Source organism: Nipponia nippon, unplaced genomic scaffold (genome assembly GCF_047370975.1).
Source record: "Nipponia nippon isolate SJK-2023a ecotype South Korea unplaced genomic scaffold, ASM4737097v1 scaffold_15, whole genome shotgun sequence".
In the NCBI taxonomy this organism is placed as follows: domain Eukaryota; kingdom Metazoa; phylum Chordata; class Aves; order Pelecaniformes; family Threskiornithidae; genus Nipponia; species Nipponia nippon.
The window spans coordinates 4670866-4694162 of NW_028262331.1; the positions used below are offsets into that span (position 1 = coordinate 4670866).

The 23297-nt window shown below is 44.7% G+C and overlaps 1 protein-coding gene and 1 long non-coding RNA gene across 8 annotated transcripts in view; one reads left to right on the top strand and one right to left on the bottom strand.

Moving 5' to 3' along the window:
• LOC148056293 (uncharacterized) overlaps positions 1-23297 on the bottom strand; it is an 88023-nt gene that overhangs the window by 19170 nt on the left and 45556 nt on the right. The window lies entirely within an intron of this gene.
• Positions 865-21384, top strand: LOC104016146 (3 beta-hydroxysteroid dehydrogenase type 7). 7 transcript variants are annotated; one of them, XR_015703541.1, is made up of 9 exons: positions 865-1119; positions 5625-5780; positions 8695-8803; positions 13025-13124; positions 14010-14172; positions 16338-16791; positions 17586-18690; positions 18988-19740; positions 19870-21384. XR_015703541.1 is itself a non-coding variant. In XM_087752168.1 (7 exons), exons 1-6 carry the CDS (start codon positions 972-974, stop codon positions 16775-16777), a joined length of 1116 nt encoding a protein of 371 aa, XP_087608294.1. In that variant the 5' UTR covers positions 865-971; the 3' UTR covers positions 16778-16791; positions 19870-21380. The 7 variants fall into 7 exon arrangements, 4 of the variants coding, with proteins under 4 accessions (XP_087608294.1, XP_087608293.1, XP_009467248.1 ...); XR_015703542.1 differs by having other exon boundaries at positions 18988-19280; positions 19870-21383; XR_015703543.1 differs by lacking the exon at positions 18988-19740 and having other exon boundaries at positions 17586-17830; positions 19870-21380.

A 23297-nucleotide genomic window follows, 5' to 3' on the forward strand; every position in this document is an offset into this window, starting at 1 on the left:
CGCAAGCTGCTATACAGCTTACTTTTTAAAGCCAGATAAATGTTAACACTGCGGTAAGAATGGCTCTGACAGTATTGCTCTCTGCATTTCAGCGGGTTGTAGGCACCCAGGGAAGGGCTGCTGGGGCACCCCACCCCCATGCAGCCTGAGTCAGCACCCGTAACTCCTCCTCACTGGGACAGGACACTGGGGACAGGGAAACAGTGATCTTGGTAGGGGAACAAACTATTCCTAAGCTTCCCAAGCAACAAGAAAAAAGAAAAAGTAAGAGGGAAATTACATTACCCTATTTATCATGGCTTCCTCTTCTAAGACACTGTGTCTACAGTTCACAAAAAAATGGTGACAAGTTGGTTCAAAGATGGCTTGGAAAATATTTGACTGCTCCAGACTTAAGGAAATAATTTGCTAGGCTTCAAAGACAGACCGGTAGCTGATCAGGCCCAACTTAGTTCTCTCTTTTATGAGAGAGGGAGAGAGAACCAGCCATGCCAGAGGGCAGGTCTTCCCCCCACCCCACTCAGAGCAGAATCAAGCACCCTTAGACAAAGCCAATCCCTTTTCTTTTTTTAATCCACGTGACAAACTGGATAGCACACGTCCTTTACAGCCTAGCAAGGAAAAAATGCATTAATGACTGTTTGGCAGATAAAAAAACCAACACTGCACTCTTCTAGTGATGATGATAGATAATTAACCATTGCAACACTTTGCCAGAGGATGTGGTAGAGCTTTTACTACTAGACCCCACCCCCATGCATGTACATAGCGTCGGTGTCACTTCCGTGACTGCCGATGAAAGGCCGGTTTGTATGTAACTGAATGCAGTTAATGTTCAGCCAGTAACATTAGATAACAGTTGAACTATAGACTTGGTTCAGAAAACGTATTAGCTGAGAGATTAACAGTGCACGCTAGGATCTTGGCAGCAACATTCTCTCTACTGCTCGATCACAAACACATCTTCAGAAATGGGTAGCGCCCGGGTCTACCTGGTGACAGGAGGATGTGGTTTTATTGGGGAGAAGATTGTAGAGCTCCTGTCTCAACAAGACTATATCAAAGAAGTCAGAGTTTTTGATTCAGTAGCAAGAGAAGAAGTAGAAAAATTCACCACAGGTAAGTTAAAGGCATCATCTTATATATAGCGGCCATAAGCGTCCCTTTCAAGGCAGCTGGTATTACGTTGGAGGTGCCGCAGTTACAGACACGGGGTGGGAACCGGGATTAAACAGACTGCATGAAGAATAACTTCCAGTTCAGAGAGGTTTTTCAGCATAGGACTAAATCAAAGCAAAAAGATCCATAGTGTGTATGGAGTAGTGCGAGGCAGTAGCTGGATACGGCAGACTCCTCCTGCAGGAACAGCCCTCCTATTCCTGCAGGAGTTTTGCGTCAGTACAGATACAGGGATCACAGCTTCCCTCAGCTGAGCCAGGGCGCTCTGAGGACGGGCTGGCTGCAGCAGGCTGTGCGACAGGGGAGCAAGGCAGAGAGAGAATTCTCCCGTGCTTAAGAGCGTAAATTAAATCTGTTGTTGTTTGCCACTCGCCTCGCTTCCTCATAAGTTTCCTTACAGTTCAAGGCGGTCGAGCTGGCTAATCTCAGGCAGCGGCAGCTGCCCGGGCCCCCTCCCTGCAAGCCCCGGCGCCTCCTGGGCAACTGCCTCCTCCAGAATTGGCTGCCTTTGCCCACTTGTGCTTTCTCTGAATTTGCCTCTGGGCTTACGGAGACCCCCCCCCCCCCGAGTCATTGCCTCACGTGACAATTCAAACTGTTAGAAGAGGATGTGGTTAGGGACTTTTGGGGTTTTTTTAACCTTCCTATGATGGGAACAACTACCCATTTAGGTGCAACTACCTATCTGTTCGCAAAGGGAGGCCTTACTCTGCGTGAGCCTTGGCTAGTGTGTAACTCCAGGAGATAGATCACAGGAAGGATCTAAGTCCCCACTCAGGGATCAGCTGGAAGGAGCCGCATGCACACCGAGTACCTGACATGGGAACTTGGCTAACCCAGTTGCTTCTGCTCAACCAGTCTGACTAACAGCAAAAGGACAAAAAACCAGGCTCCTGAGCTGCTCCAACCAGTTACCAATTCTGAGAAAAATAACCAAAAAACTCTGACAACAGTAGAATCAAGCTCAGCATCTGCTGCAGGTATCGTGAAACAAATTACTGAAATAATCGAGAGAAATCTATAGTAGCCTTACCGTGCTGTGCATAAAAAAGGAAGAGATGAGTCTCAGTAAACATGCTCAAAGATATTAAATTAATCCATCTGATCATATTCTGAGAGCTGCCTTCTGATGCTTCACCAGGGTTGGTTACAGGGAGATGTGTTGGGGAAAAGCAACCTGTTTTGCTGGATTCGAGAACACCCACCCCAAACAAGCCAATGCAGCTCATGGTGCTCTGCACAGTTACTGGTGGGCTGGGACTCCCTCTCTCCAACTGCCCAAACCCTCAGCCCACTTTGAACGAGAGAGGAAAAAAATTATAAGGGAGATCCTATCTGTTAGGAGATATCAGTAAAAAGGAGATACACTTAAAGCAAGTTAAAAGACTCCCAGGGAAATATCACCATCAGAAATCCTCCCTTGGCAGATGAACTCACCAGACTGGTTTCGCCAGGCCAACTGCCTTAAAGGCACCCACAATTGAAGAAAAAACTGTTCAGACCTTAAGGAGCTGCCACAATCCGTGCTCCAGGAGAGGTCTGTGGCCTAACACCACAGCAAATCACAGCAAAATGAGGCAGCAGCAGCTTTGAGGGGCCATCCCAACCCCCCGTCCCTCTGCCCCGAGGCAGAATCAGCTCAGCCCTCCCGACAGATGTTTTTCTGTCCTGTCCCAAGCCACCTCGGGCAGCCAATTTCTGCACCACCAGGCCATTACTGCTGGTACAGTCTAATCTGCAGTTTAAGTCCTTGAGTTCTCATCTAACCTTACAGGTAGAATAGGTTAATACCGCTATTTTTTTACAACAATCTTCATAGTTGGAAAACCACCTCCTTCCATTCCATGCTGTTTTCCCCATTAGGCTAAAATGGCTCTCGTGCACTGGTCCTTTTCCACAGCTCACGCTTTCTGTATCTCTGGGCATTGGCGTTGCTCTCTTCTGGAAGAGGGCCACCGAGGGCAGGACAGAGAGGCCAGCTCTGGCCTTCCCAGTGCTGAGTAAAGCTGATGGATTTATTTCTTCTGTCCTGCAAACGATTCTCCTATTTGTACCTGTCAGTACAATTATGCCTTTTTCACAGTTGCAAGACCCTGCTGGCAGGCGATAGCCCCTGAGCTGCCCTGGCCCAGCTTAATCCTTTCATGAAGACCCGCTGCCTCTTCCCTACTAAACCCACTATCTTCTCTTTGTCCCTATCAAATTTCACCTCTTTTTTTTTCTTTTTTCAGATGCTATTAGTTACATTCAGCTTGTACTCTAATCCTCCAGTGTATTTCAAGTCCCTCCCAGTCTGATGTTATCTGCCGATTTAATGAACAAATCTGCCAGATTCTTGATGAAAACAATAAAAAAAGACTCAAATACAGCAATAAGCCCTGGAGAGCCCCAGGGCAGCCACCTACCACAGCTGGCAGTTCCCTGGGAGCTGTAATTCAGCCGGCTTTGTGCTCACCGTAATGTGCCTTACTTCGACCATGTTTTACTGACTCGCTTGTGAGAATGACACAGAGTTTCCAAAGCCCTTCTAAAATCAAGATAGATGACATCGACCTGTTCCACAATATCCGTACAGCCTGTTAACTTGTCATAAGAACAAAGGAGATTTATCTGACTTGATTTGTTCTTGACAAATCCATGTCAGCTGCTTCTATTCTTCTTATTATCACACAGGTGCTCACACACATGTTGTTTAAGTGTGTGTTCCTGAATTTCCTGGGGTTGAGATCAAGCTGTTCTGTAATTTCCTGGCTCTTTACCTCCTTTCCAAGGACAGGTGTTTCATTTGCTCTACTGCAGTCTTCCAGTGCCTCCTCCAAAAGTTCTCCAAAGTAGCTGGTAATGCAATAAAGCTGCAGTGACATCCATCACCTCTTTAGTAGCCCTGGATAAAACTCACCAGTCCTTATCAATTTGAAAATTTCTCCTGGTTGTCTTGTATCCTCCCTGGTTTTGGCTGAGCTCTCATTCTCTTGCTGGTCTTAAATGCACCAGCTGTGATGAGAAGAGACTATTTAACACTTCAACCTGGCTGGTTGTGGGCTTTCCCTCAACGCTAAGTAGCAGCAAAATCCCCCCACCGTGGCGCTGCTGATGCCCTGCTCCACCTTTCAGCCCTGGCAAAGGCTTCCAGCAGGAGCATCTTCCTCTGCGCTCTGGTCCGCCAGGCAAGTGTGTTACCTCTGCTACGTGGGCAATGCCTTCTTTCTTTTTCTGCTCTATTATTTGCTGAATCAACTCTGTGCTTTAATATTAAAACTCCTATGAGCTAGTCCACCAAATCTTGGTTATGCTAATTAAGAAATCAGCTTGACCCTTTTGTAAAACTGCTGCCTCTTCCTACATGCCATACTTAGCAAATGCTCAGCCTGCTGACCTACCATCTTCAATTTTGTCTCTCCTTTGAGTTCATAAGGTGTAGCCCTGTTCTGTTATCCCCTTTGCCTGGTACTTGTTCACTGAGGGTTTCCCTGTCATAGTGCTTCCACAGCTGGAGTCACAGACTCTTCCCTGAGCTGCTCATGTGTGTGATCCTTCAGAAATCACTGCCCTGGTGCCTGGCTGCATGGGGCTCTCCAGGAAGCCACCAGCACAGGGCAGAGGAGACATCTCCTTCCCAAAGCAGGCCTGCGACTGCTACTACTGTCTGGCTCATTACAAAAGCCCCAAGGAGTACAGCTTCCTAACCCCAGCTTCTTGCCAGCCTATTCCCAACTACAGAAAAGGAAAAAAAGGGAAAAATCCCACTTAAATGTTACAACACAGCAAGAAAATTAGCAGTAGATACCAACAGTAGCCATGTATGGTACAGCTATTTTGAGGGAGAAGGAGGGGGGAAAAGGAGATAGGGGAGGGGAAAAAAACCCAAACTTCTGAATGGCTTAAAGGGAAGAATTTCCTATGAAACTTTTTACCCTGTTACATTACTTTCCCTCCCCATCTATAGCATTTGCAATTTAAATAAAGCTCTGTGCAATGTCCCTTGAACTCATCTGGTGTTATTCCCAGTAAGCTCTAAAAATCTTCTGTCTTAAGGAAATTGTCCGGCACAGCTTCACTCATTCACACGTACTAGAGCAAGTCCTGTAACCAGCTGCCGCTCTGGGCCAACAGTCTCCCATTCTTGCCCAGCGCTGTCCTTGGATGCATGCTAGAGATTTGCAATGCCAGACACAGCTATTCTGACCCACAGCTGGTGCAAACTGGCAAAGTGCTGTGTTGAATTAAACCAGATGCAGAATCTGGCTTCTTGGGGTTCAAAAATAGGGATGTATTTTCCCCTGGTGTGATGTATTCTAATGGTGTAGTCATTAGTTAGAGTGTGCTTCAGCTTGCCCTGCGGAGAAGAAAGCCTTCCAAGCAGGATCCTCATTCTGCAAGAAGGTGGGGATGCCGATTTGTATTTCTTCCCCCCCTGCATCTATGGTTATGTTATTTTTCTCCAGCTACCACTCATGTGACAGTGATGAAAGGAGACATTCGAGACTACGATCTGCTCCTTGCTGCCATGCGGGGAGTTCACGTGGTTATTCACACAGCAGCTATTGTGGACTACAGAAACACTGTGCCCTTTTGGGAAATGAGAGCTGTCAACGTTGGGGGTAAGGTCTTTAAAACAAGCTATTAAATACAGCCTCAAATTTACATGCCATAGTGTAGTCATGAGAGATGCTACGACAAACATATCCTCTCTGATTTAGTGCTCCCGCGTACCCTGAATTTCACACACAGCACTCTGCTACGAGATGAGAAAGGTGCCCGGGACCTTTCCTTTCCAGCGGGGAAGTTTCTGCCTTTGCCCCTCTGTCCTTGCTCAGGGCAGGCCATGCTGGTCCTCTCCACTGATAAAGCTTTATCTTAGACAGTCAAATCTGGACCCAGTTATTAGTTATTGTGGTCAAGGGTATAACTTTGATAGTATGAGGTGATTCAGAACATGCCCATAGTGGTAAGAAACTGTTTAGTATGTGACAAGGACAGCAGTTAAAAGTTAGCTCCTGTTCTAGGCAGCTTATAGCTTTCCCAGGGATTTCAAATCTACCCTACAGACCAGGGCAAGACTGTACCAGTTGAACTGCACCCGCGCTATTAAGGAAGTGATGTTATTTTAATCATAGTCAGAGTTCACAACTATTACATGTCTACAAGCCACGCATAACTGAGAGCTCCGCAACATTTCCTTCATATTACCAACAGCCGATTTCTTGTTAGGTGCAAGATCTGCTTCAAGAACATTTGTTCATAAATCTAGGAAATAAGCACAGGCTATAAAAATAATGAAATCCCTATTACACTAGCAATTCCAATGGCACCTCAGGCTGTTAGCTACTAAAATAGTTGTTAACCACAAGGAAGGAATTTTATATTTTTTTTAATATATATTTCTCTCAAACTCGATTACCGCTTAGGGCTTCTACTATTTGCTGATACATTCAAGGGCAACATTTAAATTCCATCCTTCTTTTCATTGCTGTAGTTGTTTTCAAAACCAGATGCTTTTAAGAGCCTGTACTGTGCATGTGTACAGAGAATATTCAGAGCCTGAGGGTTCCCGCTGCCTTTTAATGGCTTTGTGAGATCTTCCTCTTCATTGTCTGCTTGCTATGAGCAAGGTACTTCAGCGCAGTGAGGTTTTTACAGATAACAGCGAACATTGGGCAACTCCCCTATTCAGCAAACCACAACTCTTGCAGATGTTTGCGCCATTCCCAGAAAACCACGCACGCAAAGTTTTTTCCAAAGTGACTGGTGACTGAGGGCCTCTTTGAGGAGCACAGTTTGAGATGTCTTAACAGGAGCCTTATTTTCAGAGACAAATTGTTCTGCATTTCTGCCTTCCCTTGGATGGCTTCACATAGATCTCCCTAAAATGAGGCTGCTGCCCTTACAAGGACTTCTCAAAGTCTTGAAATGAGGTATTAGTCTAAAGTTTTCTATTAAAATCATAGCAGGTAAAAGCATAAAAATGAACTGTATTTGATACCTGCTGTAGACTTCATGGGAAGAAAAATAGGGTCAGGACAGGTCAACTATAGAATCCTCTAGCTGGCTCCTCTGTATAACTCAGGCCACAGAAATTCATCCAGTTACTGCCTTAAGCTCAGCAATTTGTGGCTAAATTGGACTATGCCTTTTCAAAAGACTTTTTGCCTAGAATTAAGGACTGCAAGTTAATGGGCTATCTGTCATGTCTTTCAGCAAGCCATTAACAATGCTGAGGAGTATTAGTGTGGCTATGGTTAATTACCATTTCTGGCAAAAATTTACATCTATCTTCTGCTTTAATTCTCTCTTCTGTTTCAACCACTGGCTGCCAAATCCTGTTACAGTCTTGTTGACTAGATTGAAGAGCCCTCTTCTACAAGAATTATTTTTTCCATCTAGTCACTTGAAGACTTTTTAATCTGTTTTTTGTTAAGCTGAATGGATTTTAACTCAGCTGTTTCCAATGTTTCTCAAGAAGGGTTCTCAGTTACCTTTACATATTGTGATAGGCTCGTGGAGGAGTAAATTCATTCTTTTCCACCAGGTCCTCATATTGATTCATGCCCTCCGAAATTATCCTAAGCTTAGGATTTCCTTGACAATTTCAGATTATGTCCTTAACAACGAAGAGAACAGAGAAATCACAAGCCTTCCCCCACAAGATCTGCAGCAGAGCTCAAGGGCAGAGCCTGATTAGCCAGGTATAAATAGTACGGAGATTTCTGGAAACCAACCCTATGAGTGGCTTCCTTTAAGATCTGCCTTATCAGATATGAAGGCCCTCAGTATGCAACCATGGTTATGCTGTTGTCATTGAGATTCTCATAGAATCAACTTGAACCAAAATCACGATGAATGCAAAAACCATCCCTGGAAGAGTCATAAATCATTTAAACCTACCCCCAAATTCCCCAAAACAACCAAACAAAAACCAAACACACTGACCCACAAGTTCAGCCAGAACAACCTTTCTTAAACCAAACCATGCTTCAGATTCATTTGGATTTCATATGGACTTGTAAGCTGCCCCCACTATTTAATTTAAAATTCTGCAGCTACCAAGAGCCTGTTGCAATGATTTTCACCCTACGGTCATCCTGCAGAACTTCTATAGAGCAATATATGCAACTAAAACATCAATCCTCTTGCCAGGAGGCTGCAATTCACCATTTGACAGTCTGCCCATGAGTCAAAAAACATGGAAAACATGGAGTTTTGCTCTGCCAAGCTGTCAGCTTCCTTTTTGTTAGCAGCTATTAAGTCCAAGTTAAGTCAGCTGTCAATAGCCATAGAGGTTAAGCCACGTTATAGCTATAGATATAACTGCTACTCTCATGTTATAAACCGTCCATGCCTGTGCAAACATATCTGAGGAACTGCAGCCTTGACCTGTGGCTTTACATCTTTCCAGCCATGAAAAACATGGATCTGTTCCATGTCAGAATCCTAAGCCTGGAAATCTCTTTTGATTTGCACAACAGGAATCAAGGCAAGGTGGTTAACGTTTGTCCTTCCCAACCTGCCCCACAGGTACTGAGAACGTGTTAAGGGCCTGCTGTGTCCTGAACGTCCCGTATGTTGTCTACACAAGCTCCGTTGCTGCAGTAGGACCCAATACATCGTGTGAGCCCATGTTCAGGTAAGGCTAAGCAAATCTCCATCACTCTGGATTTCCAGTTAAACAGCAGTGAGGCTGCAACCAGATGGAGATTTTTGCTGTGGCTACAAAGGAGAAGATGTGTTCCCCTTCCTGTCAATTCCTCCTCTCTTTCTTGAAAATCCTTCTTTGCTGCTTTTCACTTTCAGGAACCGCACCTCTTCCCAACCTAAACTTGACCAGTACTGGACACCACTGATTGAGAGAGTTGGTAGAGAGATGTACGACCCAACTGCACCTGCAGGCTGTCCCCTGTATGTACAGCCCTGCTCCTCTGGGTCCTAAAATCAGTTTCAGATAAGATCTCAGATGCTTAAGGTTTGTGATACAGTAAAGTTGTATCCTGCTGTTGGATCAGTGTTTTTGCTCTCCTCTCACACCGAGTCAATCCAACGGGTAGGTGATGCTCTACTGTTACCAACCCACTTTCCCTCCTCTTTTCAGCTCCATAGTGAATTGCTAGCAAGCCTGTATTCAGCTCCTATTGTCAAACTGGTCAAATGTATACAGACTATTTTTGCACTATCTCAGAAGAAAGTTAGTTGGCCACATAGTCTTAGTGGACAGATGGATTTGGTGTGAAGTTGCCCTGCAGTATTCATGTGTAGCTACACTCTTCTGTGACCTGGATCTGACCTGTAAATTGCACCCTTCTATCCCTCAAAATCCTTTTTCCTGGCAATATGCTTACCAGGACTAACTCCTGGACTTTACACTTTTGGGCATTATGCTCAACCCATCTCTTCTGTATGTGGCTCCTATGAGACTGACCCACAGACCCAGAAGAAGAAGCAGAGCTTCAGAAAACCTCCTATGGCAAAGGTGGGATTTGAAGCAATAGAAAGACAGTGGTCAAAATTATGATTTGGAGGGGTTTTTTTGCTAAATAGATCTTTGATATCCAGAACTGGCTTTCACAGTCAGTTGACACTCCTGCTCAGGACTCAGCATCTGGATACTTTTTGTATTCATGGGGCAACAGTACTTGCACCTTGAGAACTGGGCTGATATTTCTGAAGACCAGGAGCTGAAGTTTTAGCTTAAATTTGAAGTCGAGATAGCTGCAGTATGGTAGGCACCATTGCAAGGCTCCTTGCTGATTTCGAGCATGGTTGTAGCCCTACAGACTGCTCAAACCATGGAAACTTGTGTGCAAGGGGAACTGGCTCAAAGTCAAGTTTTGTCTCTACAGGCAGCCAGTCTAGACACAGCTGGCCTCAGTCATTTGGCTCTAGAAATTGGAGCCCAGCTAGAAAAGGCTGCTTAAGACATAACTTAAAATGACCTACAAGCCTAAATTTCATACTCACAAGTAAGCTAAGGCATAACCCAGTTGTTCTGAAAAGTGTCTAAGCACCCACATCTGTAGAATAAATGTCTGGCTTGTGAAAAAAATCCATGAGAGCAACAAACCTCAATCCACTTGGGACCATGAGCACTAGAGGCTCTGTGTCACTGAAAAGCTATGGAATGTGGCATTAGCATATCTAAATCATTTCTAAAAATGAATGTAGATACAGGCACATCCTTGTTAGTATTTTAGACCTGTGACTTGAGAGATGTGAGCAGATGTCTTGAAAAATCTACCCCGAATCTTGCCTGAGAGGACAGTCCTTTGGCTTGTAACGATGGCACCAACAGATGCAAGCAAAACCCCATCTGGGCTGATGCTCATAGAGCTACACGTCAACATCCTCTGCCCACCAACTCCCAATCTTTCCCCACCACAAATGCAAATGAAACCACCACCTAGAGCCTTTAACTCGTTTTGCAGAACACACTCAGGTTCTCCCATGATGCTGGGAGAGAGCCTGAGAGTGGTCCTTGTTCTCCAATGATTTTGATTTTAAACTAAGGGAATTACAGAATGTAAAAATGAGAGAAAGGTCAGACGCCCAGTAAAAAATTACACCGCTTGTCTCAATAGGGAGCCCAGTGAAGACTGGAAAGCAATGTAATACGGCTCCATTTTCCAGACTGAAAGCACAGGTGATGTGGCTTTCCCCTTCCTCCTCTTCTCATCTCCCCCGTCCCCACCCAATCTGTTCTGCTCTTCTCCCTCACAATCCATGATCCTGCCTGCCTGCCTTCCTTTTTCTTTTTCTCTGTCCCCTTTCTCCATCATTCCTTGTATAATTTTATTTAACTCACTTTTACGTGCTTGGGAATTGACACAGACAAAGCATGATTAGTCTCTGGACAGCGTGATGGGTGCAGGGATAATGCTCACACCTCAGCATCCAACAATAATAGAAAATGCCTCTGTCAGTCTCAACCCCACTGAGACAGCCACCGCTGAGATACCTTCTGACAATGCTGCTCCAGTCTTATTAGCGTTCAGTTATCTGTGATCGTTTTGAAAAGCAAGAGCATTATGCTGAGCTCTTTGTTACTACCAAGCTTCAAAAGGGGTGGGGGAAGGCAAACACGAGCAGAGCGCTGCAGCCCAGGAACAGCAGGCAGGTTTGCCCCTTTGTGAAGCTGCTGCTTTTAAAAAGCTTTGCAAGGCAAAAAATAAATTTGGATTAAAAAAAGAAAACAATTAAAACTAGAACTTCTAGATAACCCCCCTAATTGTCTGGGGCCTCTCCCAGGCTTGCAACAAACCATGCACAATCAATCTTTTGTCTTGTTTGTTTTCTGGTTTGTCTCTTGCTCATCACCCATAAACACCGGGGAGGGGAGGAGGGTTTTGTGATGAAAGCCCAGGGTACGCAGGGAGGCTGTATTTCTGATGCTCCTAACTTATTTCTGTTGCTGTAGCACAAGGCGGCCCTGATCTCAGCTGGGATATCTGACACACAGCATACTAGATTGCCAAACAGACAAGAAAAAGGCAACAGCACTACCCACGTTTTACACGTGGAGATCCAAGCATAGAGAAGAATGAGCAAGTTGCCTAAGGTCAAACATGGAGCCTGAGTCAGAGTTTGCTCTCCTGAGCCCCAGTGTTTGACAAAAAGATCTCTGCTGCACATGTGCTGCATGAACTCATCAGAGGCCACTTAACCCTTCCAAGAGGTGCATCCAAGCCCCATCTGCAAAAGGAGCATGATAAATCTTCATTGCCCTGTGTGGTGGTACCCCATGCCTGGCAGTCTGGTGTCTGCCAAGGGTGAATTTCTCTAGGAGAGCAAAATATGGAGTAAATTAATTTTAAAATGTGAAGAAAGTCTCCTGCAGCACCCAGAGGGAGAGAGAGCCTATCCTTGCTAGTCATGGCAGCAGGGGAGCAAGTGGACACATGGTCTTCATGGATGGTCCTTCCCAATGTTTCAAACAAGTTTTTTTTCACTCCACAGCTCCTCAAGAGCCCACTGAATCTGCTTAACCAAATCCTGCAATGGACTAATGTTGATCTAGAACCACTGGGACAAAATGCCAGTGCCCTGTGGGGAACAGAGCTGCTTTCTTGTTTCTCCTTGGAATTATTTCAGGGCCTGTGAGGGCAGTTACATGTTAGATCCCATAGGCTTTCCTCCTTGCAGCTCTAAGCTAGGAAGCTGAGGATCAGGTTGTCTTCCATAGTGGCAACCAAATGTCCCCGGCATGGCTGCAAGCCTTGCTTGCTCTTAATCATGGGTCCATTTCTTTGCTCTTCCCCTCAAGCATAATTTGCTAGGGGAGATGAAGGAATAATCCCAGCACAAACCCGCTGATTTCATGTCTTCCAGGAGATCACTAGCAGCTCTATCACGTTACCAGCAAATGTCTCCCAGCTCTAATCGACTCTGTGAGAAAATTAAGCAGCAGCTTCTCCTTTTAGTTTATGGCTCATGAGAGGCTTTTCTCTACCTCTAATGAAAAAATGAAGTAGGATTGCTCTCATTTTCCTGCCCTCCATCTTCTTGTACTCTTTCTACCTTGTTCAGCCACTTGTGAGTTGCCTAAAAAGGTAACTTCTAATTTGCCTGCCAGAATATTGTTTGCTTCAATCACACTATTAGACAAAAACAAATCCAGCTCTCAGAAATCAAACCACTGCCCTCATGCAAACCTGCCCATAAACACCCAGAATCACCTGCTATTTCTTGAGGCCTTATTTCTCCCAAACTGCAGCAAGGATCTCTGATTCATATAACTCACAGCCAGTGCTAAGTCCCTGGAGAGCAGGGATTGCAGAGTAAATCACACTGTGACAAATGTCTCCAAGCCCTGTGCTCTACCCCATGGTCACTCACCATCTCTCTCAATCTACTTCAGAGGAAATGAGGACACCAAATACAGCGGGGAAGTGGAGCTGCCTTATGGGAAGACAAAGGCCATGGCAGAAAAACTTGTATTGGAAGCCAACGGAAAAAAGGTACAAAAGTCAACGGTAGCACCCCTAGTATTACAGCATAGGATGGGTGGAAGGAGAGAGCTGGTTAGAAAGACCCCGCAACTCATATCTTAGTGCGTATCCAGCTGCTGCCTTGACTGATGCATAAACCACGTTGCCCTAAGCTTACCAAAGCCTGATCTTCCCACATCATCAGGAAGCTGCCAAAGTCTGGCAAGATCAAAGGGTGCTGCCCTTTGAGCCTGTGCTTTAACTCCACCAGAAGGAGTGCGACTTTGGAAAGAGCTGTGTTAAATTAGGGTATAGGAAACCAGGTTCGGCTGGTTCAGACTGCATAAAGGTGTAATTTTCAGACATGCGTGAGTGATTTAAGAATAAAAAAAATTAGTGTGCCCAGAGTCAGCCACCTACCTAAGTTAGCTGGCTAGCCTTTTTAGACTCCCAGTACAGTCAGCAGACAGATGAGTTCTTCTAGAGGATGAAGCAGAATGTAAAAATAAGACTTCTGTCCTAAATCACTGCCTGGAGCATCTCTCTCTCCTGGTTACAGTTTGAGGCCAGCCAGCTTAGCTGGCTTCCTCTGGTACCTGAGTTTGGTTGTTGCAAACACTCATTTATACATCACAACTGCAGAAGTGGTTAATGCCACTAGCACCCTCCATCCAATATCTCTCAGTGAGCATCACATGGGTGCAAGGTGTGCTATGAAAAAAAACAAAACAATTCAATCTCCTTGCATTTTTAGGGACCCAAACCAGGCCCTAGCTGTCCAGATCACCTCTGCAAAGGTTGACTCCTCTAGCCAAATATTCCCAGGTTGTGGTTTTATCTGGCAAACCCAGTATCACTGTGGAAGATTTTATCTCTGAATCCATCACTCACTAACGTCCCTCCCTGATTTTATAGCTGAACAACGGTGGTAAACTCACAACCTGCATCATCCGTCCAAACGCAGTGTATGGGGAGAAGGCAACATTTCTTCAAGAGATGTATTTGCTTGCCAAAGCCAGGAACGGTGTATTAAACTACCTAGAGCCTGAAACCACAGAGCGTAATTACACATATGTGGGTGAGTAAATGACTGATCTCTTTGCATGTGGTGCTACCAGGCTGTTTTAGTCACAGGGCATTTTACACATCAGCTTAACCATAATCTTCCAAGACAGAGCGATGAGTATGGTGAACGAGCACAAGTATTTTTATAACCACATGTATTGGGTTTGCATGGCAAGGTTGGGGGAGGGGGGGCTACAGGGGTGGCTTCTGTGAGAAGCTGCCAGAAGCTTCCCCCATGTCCAACAGAGCCAACGCCAGCCAGCTCCAAGATAGACCTGCACTGGCCAAGGCCGAGCCTGTCAGTGATGGTGGTAGCGCCTCTGGGATAACATATTTAAGAAGGGGGAAAAAAAAAAATCCTGCGCAACTGCAGCTGGAGAGGGAGTGAGAATATGTGAGAGGAACAGCCCTGAAGACACCAAAGTCAGTGAAGAAGGAGAGGGAGGAGGTGCTTCAGGTGCTGGAGCAGAGATTCCCCTGCAGCCCGTGGTGAAGACCATGATGAGGCAGGCTGTGCCCCTGCAGTCCATGGAGGTCCACGGTGGAGCAGAGATCCACCTGCAGCCTGTGGAGGACCCCACACCAGAGCAAGGGGATGCCCAAAGGAGGCTGTGACCCCGTGGGAAGCCCGCGCTGGAGCAGGCTTCTGGCAGGACCTGTGGACCCACAGAGAGAGGAGCCCAGGCTGGAGCAGGTTTGCTGGCAGGGCTTGTGACCCCACGGGGGATCCACACTGGAGCAGTCTGCTCCTGAAGGACTGCACCGCATGGAAGGGACCCACGCTGGAGCAGTTTGTGAAGAACTGCAGCCCGTGGGAAGGACTCACACTGGAGCAGTTCATGGAGGACTGTCTGCCCTGGGAGGGACCCCATCCTGGAGCAGGGGCAGAGTGTGAGGAGTCCTCCCCTGAGGAGGAAGGAGCGGCAGAGACAGCGTGGGATGAACTGACCCCAGCCCCCATTCCCCGTCCCCCTGTGCTGCCGGGGGGAGGAGGTAGAGAAAATTGGGAGTGAAGTTAAGCCCTGGAAGAAGAGAGGGGTGGAGGGAAGGTGTTTTAAGATTTAGTTTTTATTTTCTCATTACCTTACTTTGATTTGATTGGTAATAAATTAATTTCCCCAAGTTGGGTCTGTCTTCCCCTTGACAGTAATTGTTGAGTGATCTCTCCCTGTCCTTATCTTGACCCAAGAGCCTTTCTTTATATTTTCTCTCCCCTGTCCAGGTGAGGAGGGGAGTGATAGAGTGGCTTTGGTGGGCACCTGGCATCCAGCCAGAGTCAACCCACCACACCACAAAACTTAGACTGGCTAAAAGAATTTTTAAAACAGTTCTTTACATTCTACTGTTTTTCCTGGGAAAGGTTTTCATTTTTTTTTCTTCCCCTCAACATAGGGAAAATGTTTAGAAAATGGAAAAAAAAAAAAAAAGTCAGCAGAAAGAAGGATAGAGATCTAATCTTTCTTCTTCTAGGTAAACATTTTGAGGGATATATGGGGGGAGAGAGAAAAATTCATACAATATTTTTAAAATGTTTTTGGTTTGAAAAGACACTCAATTTCTTCTTCATTAGAAGACGTTAAACTAACACCACTTGTAAAATTGCTTGCAAAAAAGTCTGTACTACATAACTGATTTTAGCAAGCACAAGAAACTACTCACAAAACCTATAAAAAGCGTTTGTTGTGGTGTTGAATGCATTTCAGGGGAGTATAACGCACCATTAAATCATGCAGGGGCTTAGTTATTTCTGTGCAGCACACTTATATGTCTTTTTCCAAAAGTGCAGATAACAGTAGTTTGAAAATGCTGTTAGAGAAGAATCAGGCCTAGATAAATCAAGTGACTTCTTCAAAGGCTCACAGCAGAGCCAGGAATAAAACCCTCGAGCACTGCCTCCCATTCATCCTGCTCTCACTACAAAACACTGCCCTTTCGCTTCACATGAACCAGTATCACAAGGCACATTAATTGTCCAGCTCAAAGGGGAGACCAAAGGTTTAAAGGATCTTGGAGGTCTGGATTAACTACTCAGTCTCTCTACAGTACAGCTGAGTAACACGATGAGTGCTTTCCCTACTTCGCAGCACTGAAGCCAGCAGATCCAATGTACTCCTACAGTAAACAGGAAAATGTAGCTCCTCCTGAATACCTGTTTCTCTTCCCCTCTTATTTCTCCAGGGAACGTTGCATGGATGCATGTTCTTGCAGCAAGGAACTTGCAGCTGAAACCAGACTTACTCGCCGGACAAGTGTATTATTCCTATGATGACACTCCAACAAGAAAATGTTTTCTGATCAGGCATCAGCTGTTGTCCTTTACGGACCCCTCAATAAAACTAGGCTCACGCATCCCTTACTGGAAGATGTGGTTAATGATACAGTTGCACAGGATAATCAAGGTCATCTTGTACCCTTTCTGGAAGCCCCAGCCTTTCCTAAACTTGCCTTCACTGAACATGATAGTCACCACATTCTCCTATGAGACAGACAAGGCCTCCAGGCATTTTGGGTACAACCCCCTTTTCACCTGGAAAGAGAGCAAGCACAGAACCGCACAGTGGTTGAAAGCAGCTGCAGGGAACCTGGAACCCCCCCAGCTTCATGAAAAGAAGAACTAAGCAGCATGTTTGGGGTAAGGAGAGAGCTTATCACACCAGCAAGTTTCATTTGAACTTCACAGCATGGACAGATCTTTGGCAGAAATTTTGCAAACAGTGAGAAATCCTGGTACAGAGACAGAGAAAGAGCAAAACTCTCAGGCTGCAAGTATATACCCTTGCTATGCCAACAACTCGGCTATTTTAAGTGACATCTGATGCGCCACGGTGCATTTAAAAGCGTCCTCTTGCAGGTCTGTGCACACAGATGCAGGGCTTGCTGGCCTCGCTCGTTCCCGTGGTGCCACCACTGCACAGGGATCACTCGCGGGAACGAGAGACAGGGTCAGATGAGAGATGGTGCACAGCAAACACCTTTTTGATAAACACAGTTAACCAGTTTTGTTCCACAGGCTGACAAGCCTCCATCTCTTTCCATACTCGGCAAATGGACCTCTCCCTTGCCGTGGCCTTGGGCAGCTGGTGGGATGGCTGTACCTGGCTCATACACTCAAGGGGTCTTCGGTGATAATTTTGGTGAAGACAAGGAAAGCCCAGCAAGTTCTTGCTCTGTTTTGGGGTTTAATAAAAAGAATAAAGAATTCCCTTTTCCAAAGCCACCTTTTTCAAGATGCTTCCTGTTATTCTTAACATGTAGAATATTGTAACTCTTTTGAAATATTATCCCTGTAAAAAGAAACTTCCAATCTCTTGTGCTAACAGTGTATAAGGCTGACTTACTTTCTATTCATATGGATGGATAACTGATGCCTAAAAGCTTAGAGGTGGGATTCATATAGTTTGTAACTCAAATTCTTTTACCTCACAGCACTCTAGCAGCAAAGCAAAACAAATTAAAGCCCACGTTCAGCTGCCACACTGACAGACAGCAACTTTAGTGAAGGTCTTAGGGGCTGCGCTTCTGCTAAATAACGTCTGAACTTCAGGAGGTCATTTCCACTCGTTCCATGGCACCAGCGCTACACAGTCCATCTGGGAGCAGTATGTCACAGGTGATCTTTTCCTAACACAGATGGGGCAGGCGCTTCCAGAAGATTCACAACAAAAACTGTGGTTTGTATCAGTTTATCAGCTCCTCTATTTTTAAGACATACAGAGAGACTGGTAAACCTGCATCCAGCACAATAGAGATTTCAGTTTTCACTTGAGCTTGGAGGAACGGGATATTTTTACAATACTGGTTCAAATCTAAAATTAATTCTGTTGGTATCACACTTCTGTGTTCTGTGAATACACACCCATCTCTCGAGTTTTCCTACAGTAAAAGTGTACACATGCACAAATAAAAGCTTATTTTAATTACAAGTTCCCTAATCCTCCTGGAAAAAGCAAGTTTCAGCATGGCATCCTTGATAGAAATGATCAAAATTCGCTTCTCATTAGTCACAGTAATTACCCAGGAAGGAAAGCGAAGCAATACAGTGTGACTTGCCAAGTTAACTTCACCAAAATTCACACTCACAAGAGAATTCTTTGCAAAGTGAACTTACAAATCAAAAATCATTTGCTCTGGTAATTCATTAATAATTTAATATAACAAATAAATTTTGGGGAAACTATTGCAATCTGCTCACAGAGAATTTGGGAAGGTGACGTGTGTAAGTCATCAGTTCCCTACTTTTTTTTTCCTCCTACCATTTGTGCTGGGAGGTTTTTAAGAAAGCGAGTAATAAGATTGCTGCGTTTTCTATTTCACTAAAAATTCTCTTTGCCGTTTTTTGCCATTAGTCAAATGGTAGATGGCAGCTTGCTAAGAATTTGAGAAAGAACTATACACCCAATTTCTCATGCGCATTGCCAGAGCATCCCCACAGTACAGTAACCTTGACCTCAACAGGTTTTAATGCTTCGAAACCTTGGGTTTATCTTGCCAAAAAAGAGCCACTGGGTGGAGCTGCAAGGCTGTGAGACAGGTACCGTCCCCTCCTGAGTTCAAGTGTCGCAACCGCTTTTGCTGTAGCTGTTTTTGGGAAGACTTGAAAGCCCTGCCCAGGCAGCGAGGCTGGGGGGGGGTGGGGGGGGTGGGGGGGTGGCCACCCGGGGCTGTCCTCAGCCTCTGCCATTTGGAGCGCTGGCCTTCCCTCGGCTGGCTGCAGGCAGTCATCCTTTGTCTGCGCACGGTCGTGTCATCAGAGAGACTGAGGAAATTATTTTTCCACTCAGAACTCATTAAAAAAGAATAAAAGTTTGCTTTCTATTTTTAAAAATAGAATTAAATATGGTACTCTGACCTTTGAGAAAACTTGCCTAAGTAGAAGAGCTGATGCTATATTCCTTGCTATATTCCTTTGTGGGATTTGGAGCTGCTGAAGGTATCAGGTGGGACAGTTGTCGAGGCCCGACACTGTCCCAGAGATCAATGCTTTACAAGCTTGCCTGCTGTCAGAAACCTTGCTGGGAACCTCATCATGCTTTTCTACCTGTCCTGCTCATCATCACCTATGATTTTGATGCTTATCAGGATGCAGATGACATGCAGGATAAGGAGCAGAGATTTTTAAAGGTACTTAGGTGCAGGATTTTTCAAAAGGATCTGAATTAGTTGCCTGCTTAGCTTCTTTTATACCTACCCACTTCCCAAGCTTTGACAAAAGCAAGTAGAGGATTCCCTTTCCCTGCTCATGGTAGAAGTGGGGGGAAAAGTTAGACAGCAAAGCCTCTGTGCTGTTTTCCAAAAAGATGAGTAAGCTTCCTTTGGCTGCCCTGCATTTTGGCTCCTCCGAGCTGATGCTGCTGCAGACTTCCTGTTAGATCCTTGATTTTATCAGATTATAACTTGTTTTCTCCTGGCAACGCTTTAATTCTTTCTACTGCACTGGGTTGTCATTGGCTTTTCTTTTCAGGGTCTCAGCCCTATTATGTAACAGCAGCAGCAAAAAAAAGGGGAAAAAAATATTTCAGATCTGTTTCTACTTCTGGAGAGGAGCCTTTGTGCACAATTACTCATCCAAGAGATTCAGCAGGTATAACTGCTTCCCCCAGGGGCTCCATTATATAATTGGATTTCAGCCATACAAATTAAATCCTATCTTACCCCTTAGTTAAGCCAGGCAGTAAGTATTTAATGCTAATATCCCTGACAACTATTGCAGGGAGAAGCAGCGATGAAGCACAGAGGAGACAGATGCATGCATTCTCTACCAGAGGAGGCGGGAGGATGAGCAAGGAGTGCACTGACAGAAAGACACCTGCTATATTTTAAACACGGCTAAACTTCCCCAGCACGAGCCATGGCGTCTGCTGGAGTTGTCATCTGAACTGGAGCACGGCTCTCCCTTCGGTTTCCATCCTCCAGTGTTCCCATGTGTGCACTGAGCATTCACCCCCCCAACACACACTTCAAAGAGCCGCAAGCCTAACCCTGTTTGAGTTTCTGTGGAAGTCTCTGTTCTTGTGCAATGTCTGAAGGAAGCAAGTTTAGTAATATTAAAACTCAAGCCAAACACACAAACAAGCAAAGAATCCCCAGATTAAAAAGAAAATCTCAACAGAGTTACTCATTCATCTGCAGTTTCTGTTGCGTTCTGTCTTCTCCCGGCATGTTTCTTTTAGACAAAGCCCTCTGGGCAGAGACCATCTCTTTTAGCGTCTGGTACATCAGTCACATAGTTAGTACATAGTAATAAAGGAAAATAGATTCATGGTAGGAGTTAAACCAGTCAGTCTGGTACTGTAATTGGAACATAATCTCATATTGACAGTATTTAACACAGGATGCGCAGGGAACAGATGGCAGCACGCCAGGCCTCAATCGTTCTGCAAATATTGGAAAGATATTTCCCAAGTACAGCTCCTGAACCTCATCTCCAATGTCAGAAGCTTTGCTTCCCCAAATGGGCCTAGATCTGCTCACTAATCCTAGTAAAAGCCCAGCACACCCATGTGCTCCTGAGTTTGCAGACAACGCGGCTAGCAGTGCTTCTATTGCTAACTATCTTACAAATGTTTAAGGAGAGATTTGAAAAAGCATCAAAGGCAAAAGTCTCTGACATCTGTTGGTACAAGCGCTCCCAAACCTCTCGATATGCTCACAAACCTTTCCCTTACGGACAGAGATCTTGCCTGTGACACAAGAAACAAAGCCATGTGCACTTTGGGGCTCAGCGATATCCACCAGCGTATCAGTCTGCTGCTGGTTTCATCTCTAAAATCTTCAGTCATACAGTTAACTCAGCAATAGCGAGTTGTTTCTTTCTCTAAGCCTAAAAAGCTGAGCTAAAGCAGGTGAAAGGAGAGGAAGCACATTTATGTCCAAGATGCATCTTACGGAATGGAGCGCGGTGGTGTAAGTGCAGACACAAGCTGAGCCTTCCAAGGGTATGGGAGAAGTATGGCATGCTTCTTATGTCTGCTACAGGAAGTTTAAATTGATTTTTCTCTATTTGAGCAATTAATTCCCATTAATCAACTTACTGTACAATACTGCACTATAATTCACAAGTTTTATGTATTATATGAATAAAATTGCACATATATTTTTATGTGATTTTCATTTAATTGAATTCCAAGGAGATTTATCTGCTGGGTTATTAATAAATCTTAACACGGCCTATAACACTCAATTGATATTTAATTAACCTGCAATAACTGCCTTGTAAAATGTAAATTAAATGCTTTATTTTTCCAGGCATATAAACTTAAATCAAATTCTTCATTCTACCAGCAAAGCAAAAAGGAGTGGGGAAAAAACAAGATTGCAGGCAACCAAACCTTAGGCCTGAAAATATTTGAAGTTGAAAGAGGCTCAAAATGGAAACTGGATCCACAATTTGTAATCAGATCTTCTCCCGAGGAAGCACTTTTCCACTGTCTCCCCACCTTTAAAGATCACAAGAATCTGAGTGGATTTAGATGAAACATCAAAATCACAGGAGACTTGAAGTGAAATGAGAGGCGCCCATTATTAATAATAAAGTTGCAAATTCCCATAGGTATTGTGGTATTTGGCATTTTTCTTAAAGCCTTGGCTCCTAGAGTCACATTATCAAACAAGAATGTCAATTTTCATTTAAAAATAAAAAAGGAAAGATGTTAAGCCCTTTGATAGGGGAAGAAGTTTGCAAACCTGAATGTCAAAGGCATGAGAACTAAGAGACAAAAATACATAAAATTTGATCCTTATCTTTAAAAGTATCAGAACTTTTTGAGATATTTGAGATGTTTGAAAACTGGGAGGTGGCAACAAATGATCAAAACAGCCTTTACGAGAAAACATGAGAACAGTCCAAATTATATTTTAAGATCAAACTGTTCTCCTCCCCCTCCCCTAGCAATTTACATAGATCTACATTAAATACCACAAACTGCAACAACAACTATGTCTGATTTCAAAACTAGGATAGCTAGCTACCTTTACAAAGTGATTAGAAAACTTCAGGAGAGTATTTCTGTCTAAAATTGATAGGCCTATAAAGGTTTACTGCCATAGCATCTAAACTTCGGATATCTTTCTTAATGCATGGAGTGGCCAATCTGTCTTACAATATTTTATTAAATAGGGTATTTCCACCAAAGGACAGTAACCCTTACTGTCTGTAATCTGTCTGCATTAGATCACTTTAAAAGGTATTAAATGAAAATCAAAAGTTAAATGTACCATGGATTTTAAAGGTGTCACAGCATGGAAGAATAAAACTGAAAAGAATGGATTCTGACTTGCAATGAATGAACGGAAATAAATCCAGATCTTCTGTAATGGAAAGCCTGTCCTCCCTTGCTGTTCATCCTCTCCAGTCACTCATTCGCCACCCCACTTGCATAAACTACAGCCAGTGAACCCCACTCAGCCTAACCAAGTGCAGTAATTCTGCCCAGGAGCTCACGAGGCTGAGGGATTTCTTAAATGGCTCCAGCGTGCCATGTAGCAGGAGGGTACGTGATCCTGCCATCCTGGAGTTACTCAAGGGCTCGCATGAATTGCATTGCTTAGAAAAGCATTGCTGACTAGCCCAAATTTTGCCACTCTCACACTTTGCAAACAGCGTTGCTGCTTCAGAAGAGGAGTACCCGGAGCGGGGAGTCAGCAGATGCAAGTGGCCTCATGCTCGCAGTAATTGACTGGAATTTTGCAGACCTGGGTTTAATCCCCAGCTCCAGCATGGACTCACTGGGTAATTTACAGCGGGTTTCTTCCTCTCTCTCTCTCTCTGCATTTTATGATTTTGGCAATTGACCAGAATTAGCCTCCTCTCCTTCTCTTACCTTTCATCTTTTTAATGGAGGAAAACGTATCCCGCAAACGTGCTGCGTCGGATCTGCTGTCAGCCATTGCTTGGGGGGAGCTGAGCCCAGCATGAGTCTGCAGACCACAGCTCCTTCCCAGGACCCGTTGCATTGTACTCCACTGGCTAAACATGACACGGTAGATTCCACCTCCCCCCCCCTGCCCCGTGAAGTGGGTTTCTAACTGAGCTGAATCTAGCACAGCTCTCATTAAGGACTGACCATGACTGACAGTTTACATTTACTTTGGTAGCACTTTTTATCAGGCAAAGTCACCTGGGAGCTGCACCAGGAAGAG

Coding starts and splice junctions, on each gene's coding strand:
- LOC104016146 (XM_087752168.1), top strand. CDS start 972: ATGGGTAGCGCCCGGGTCTACCTGGTGACAGGAGGATGTGGTTTTATT. Junction 5,781..8,694: donor GAGAGCTGTCAACGTTGGGG/GTAAGGTCTTTA, acceptor CCTGCCCCACAG/GTACTGAGAACGTGTTAAGG. Junction 13,125..14,009: donor TGGAAGCCAACGGAAAAAAG/GTACAAAAGTCA, acceptor CTGATTTTATAG/CTGAACAACGGTGGTAAACT.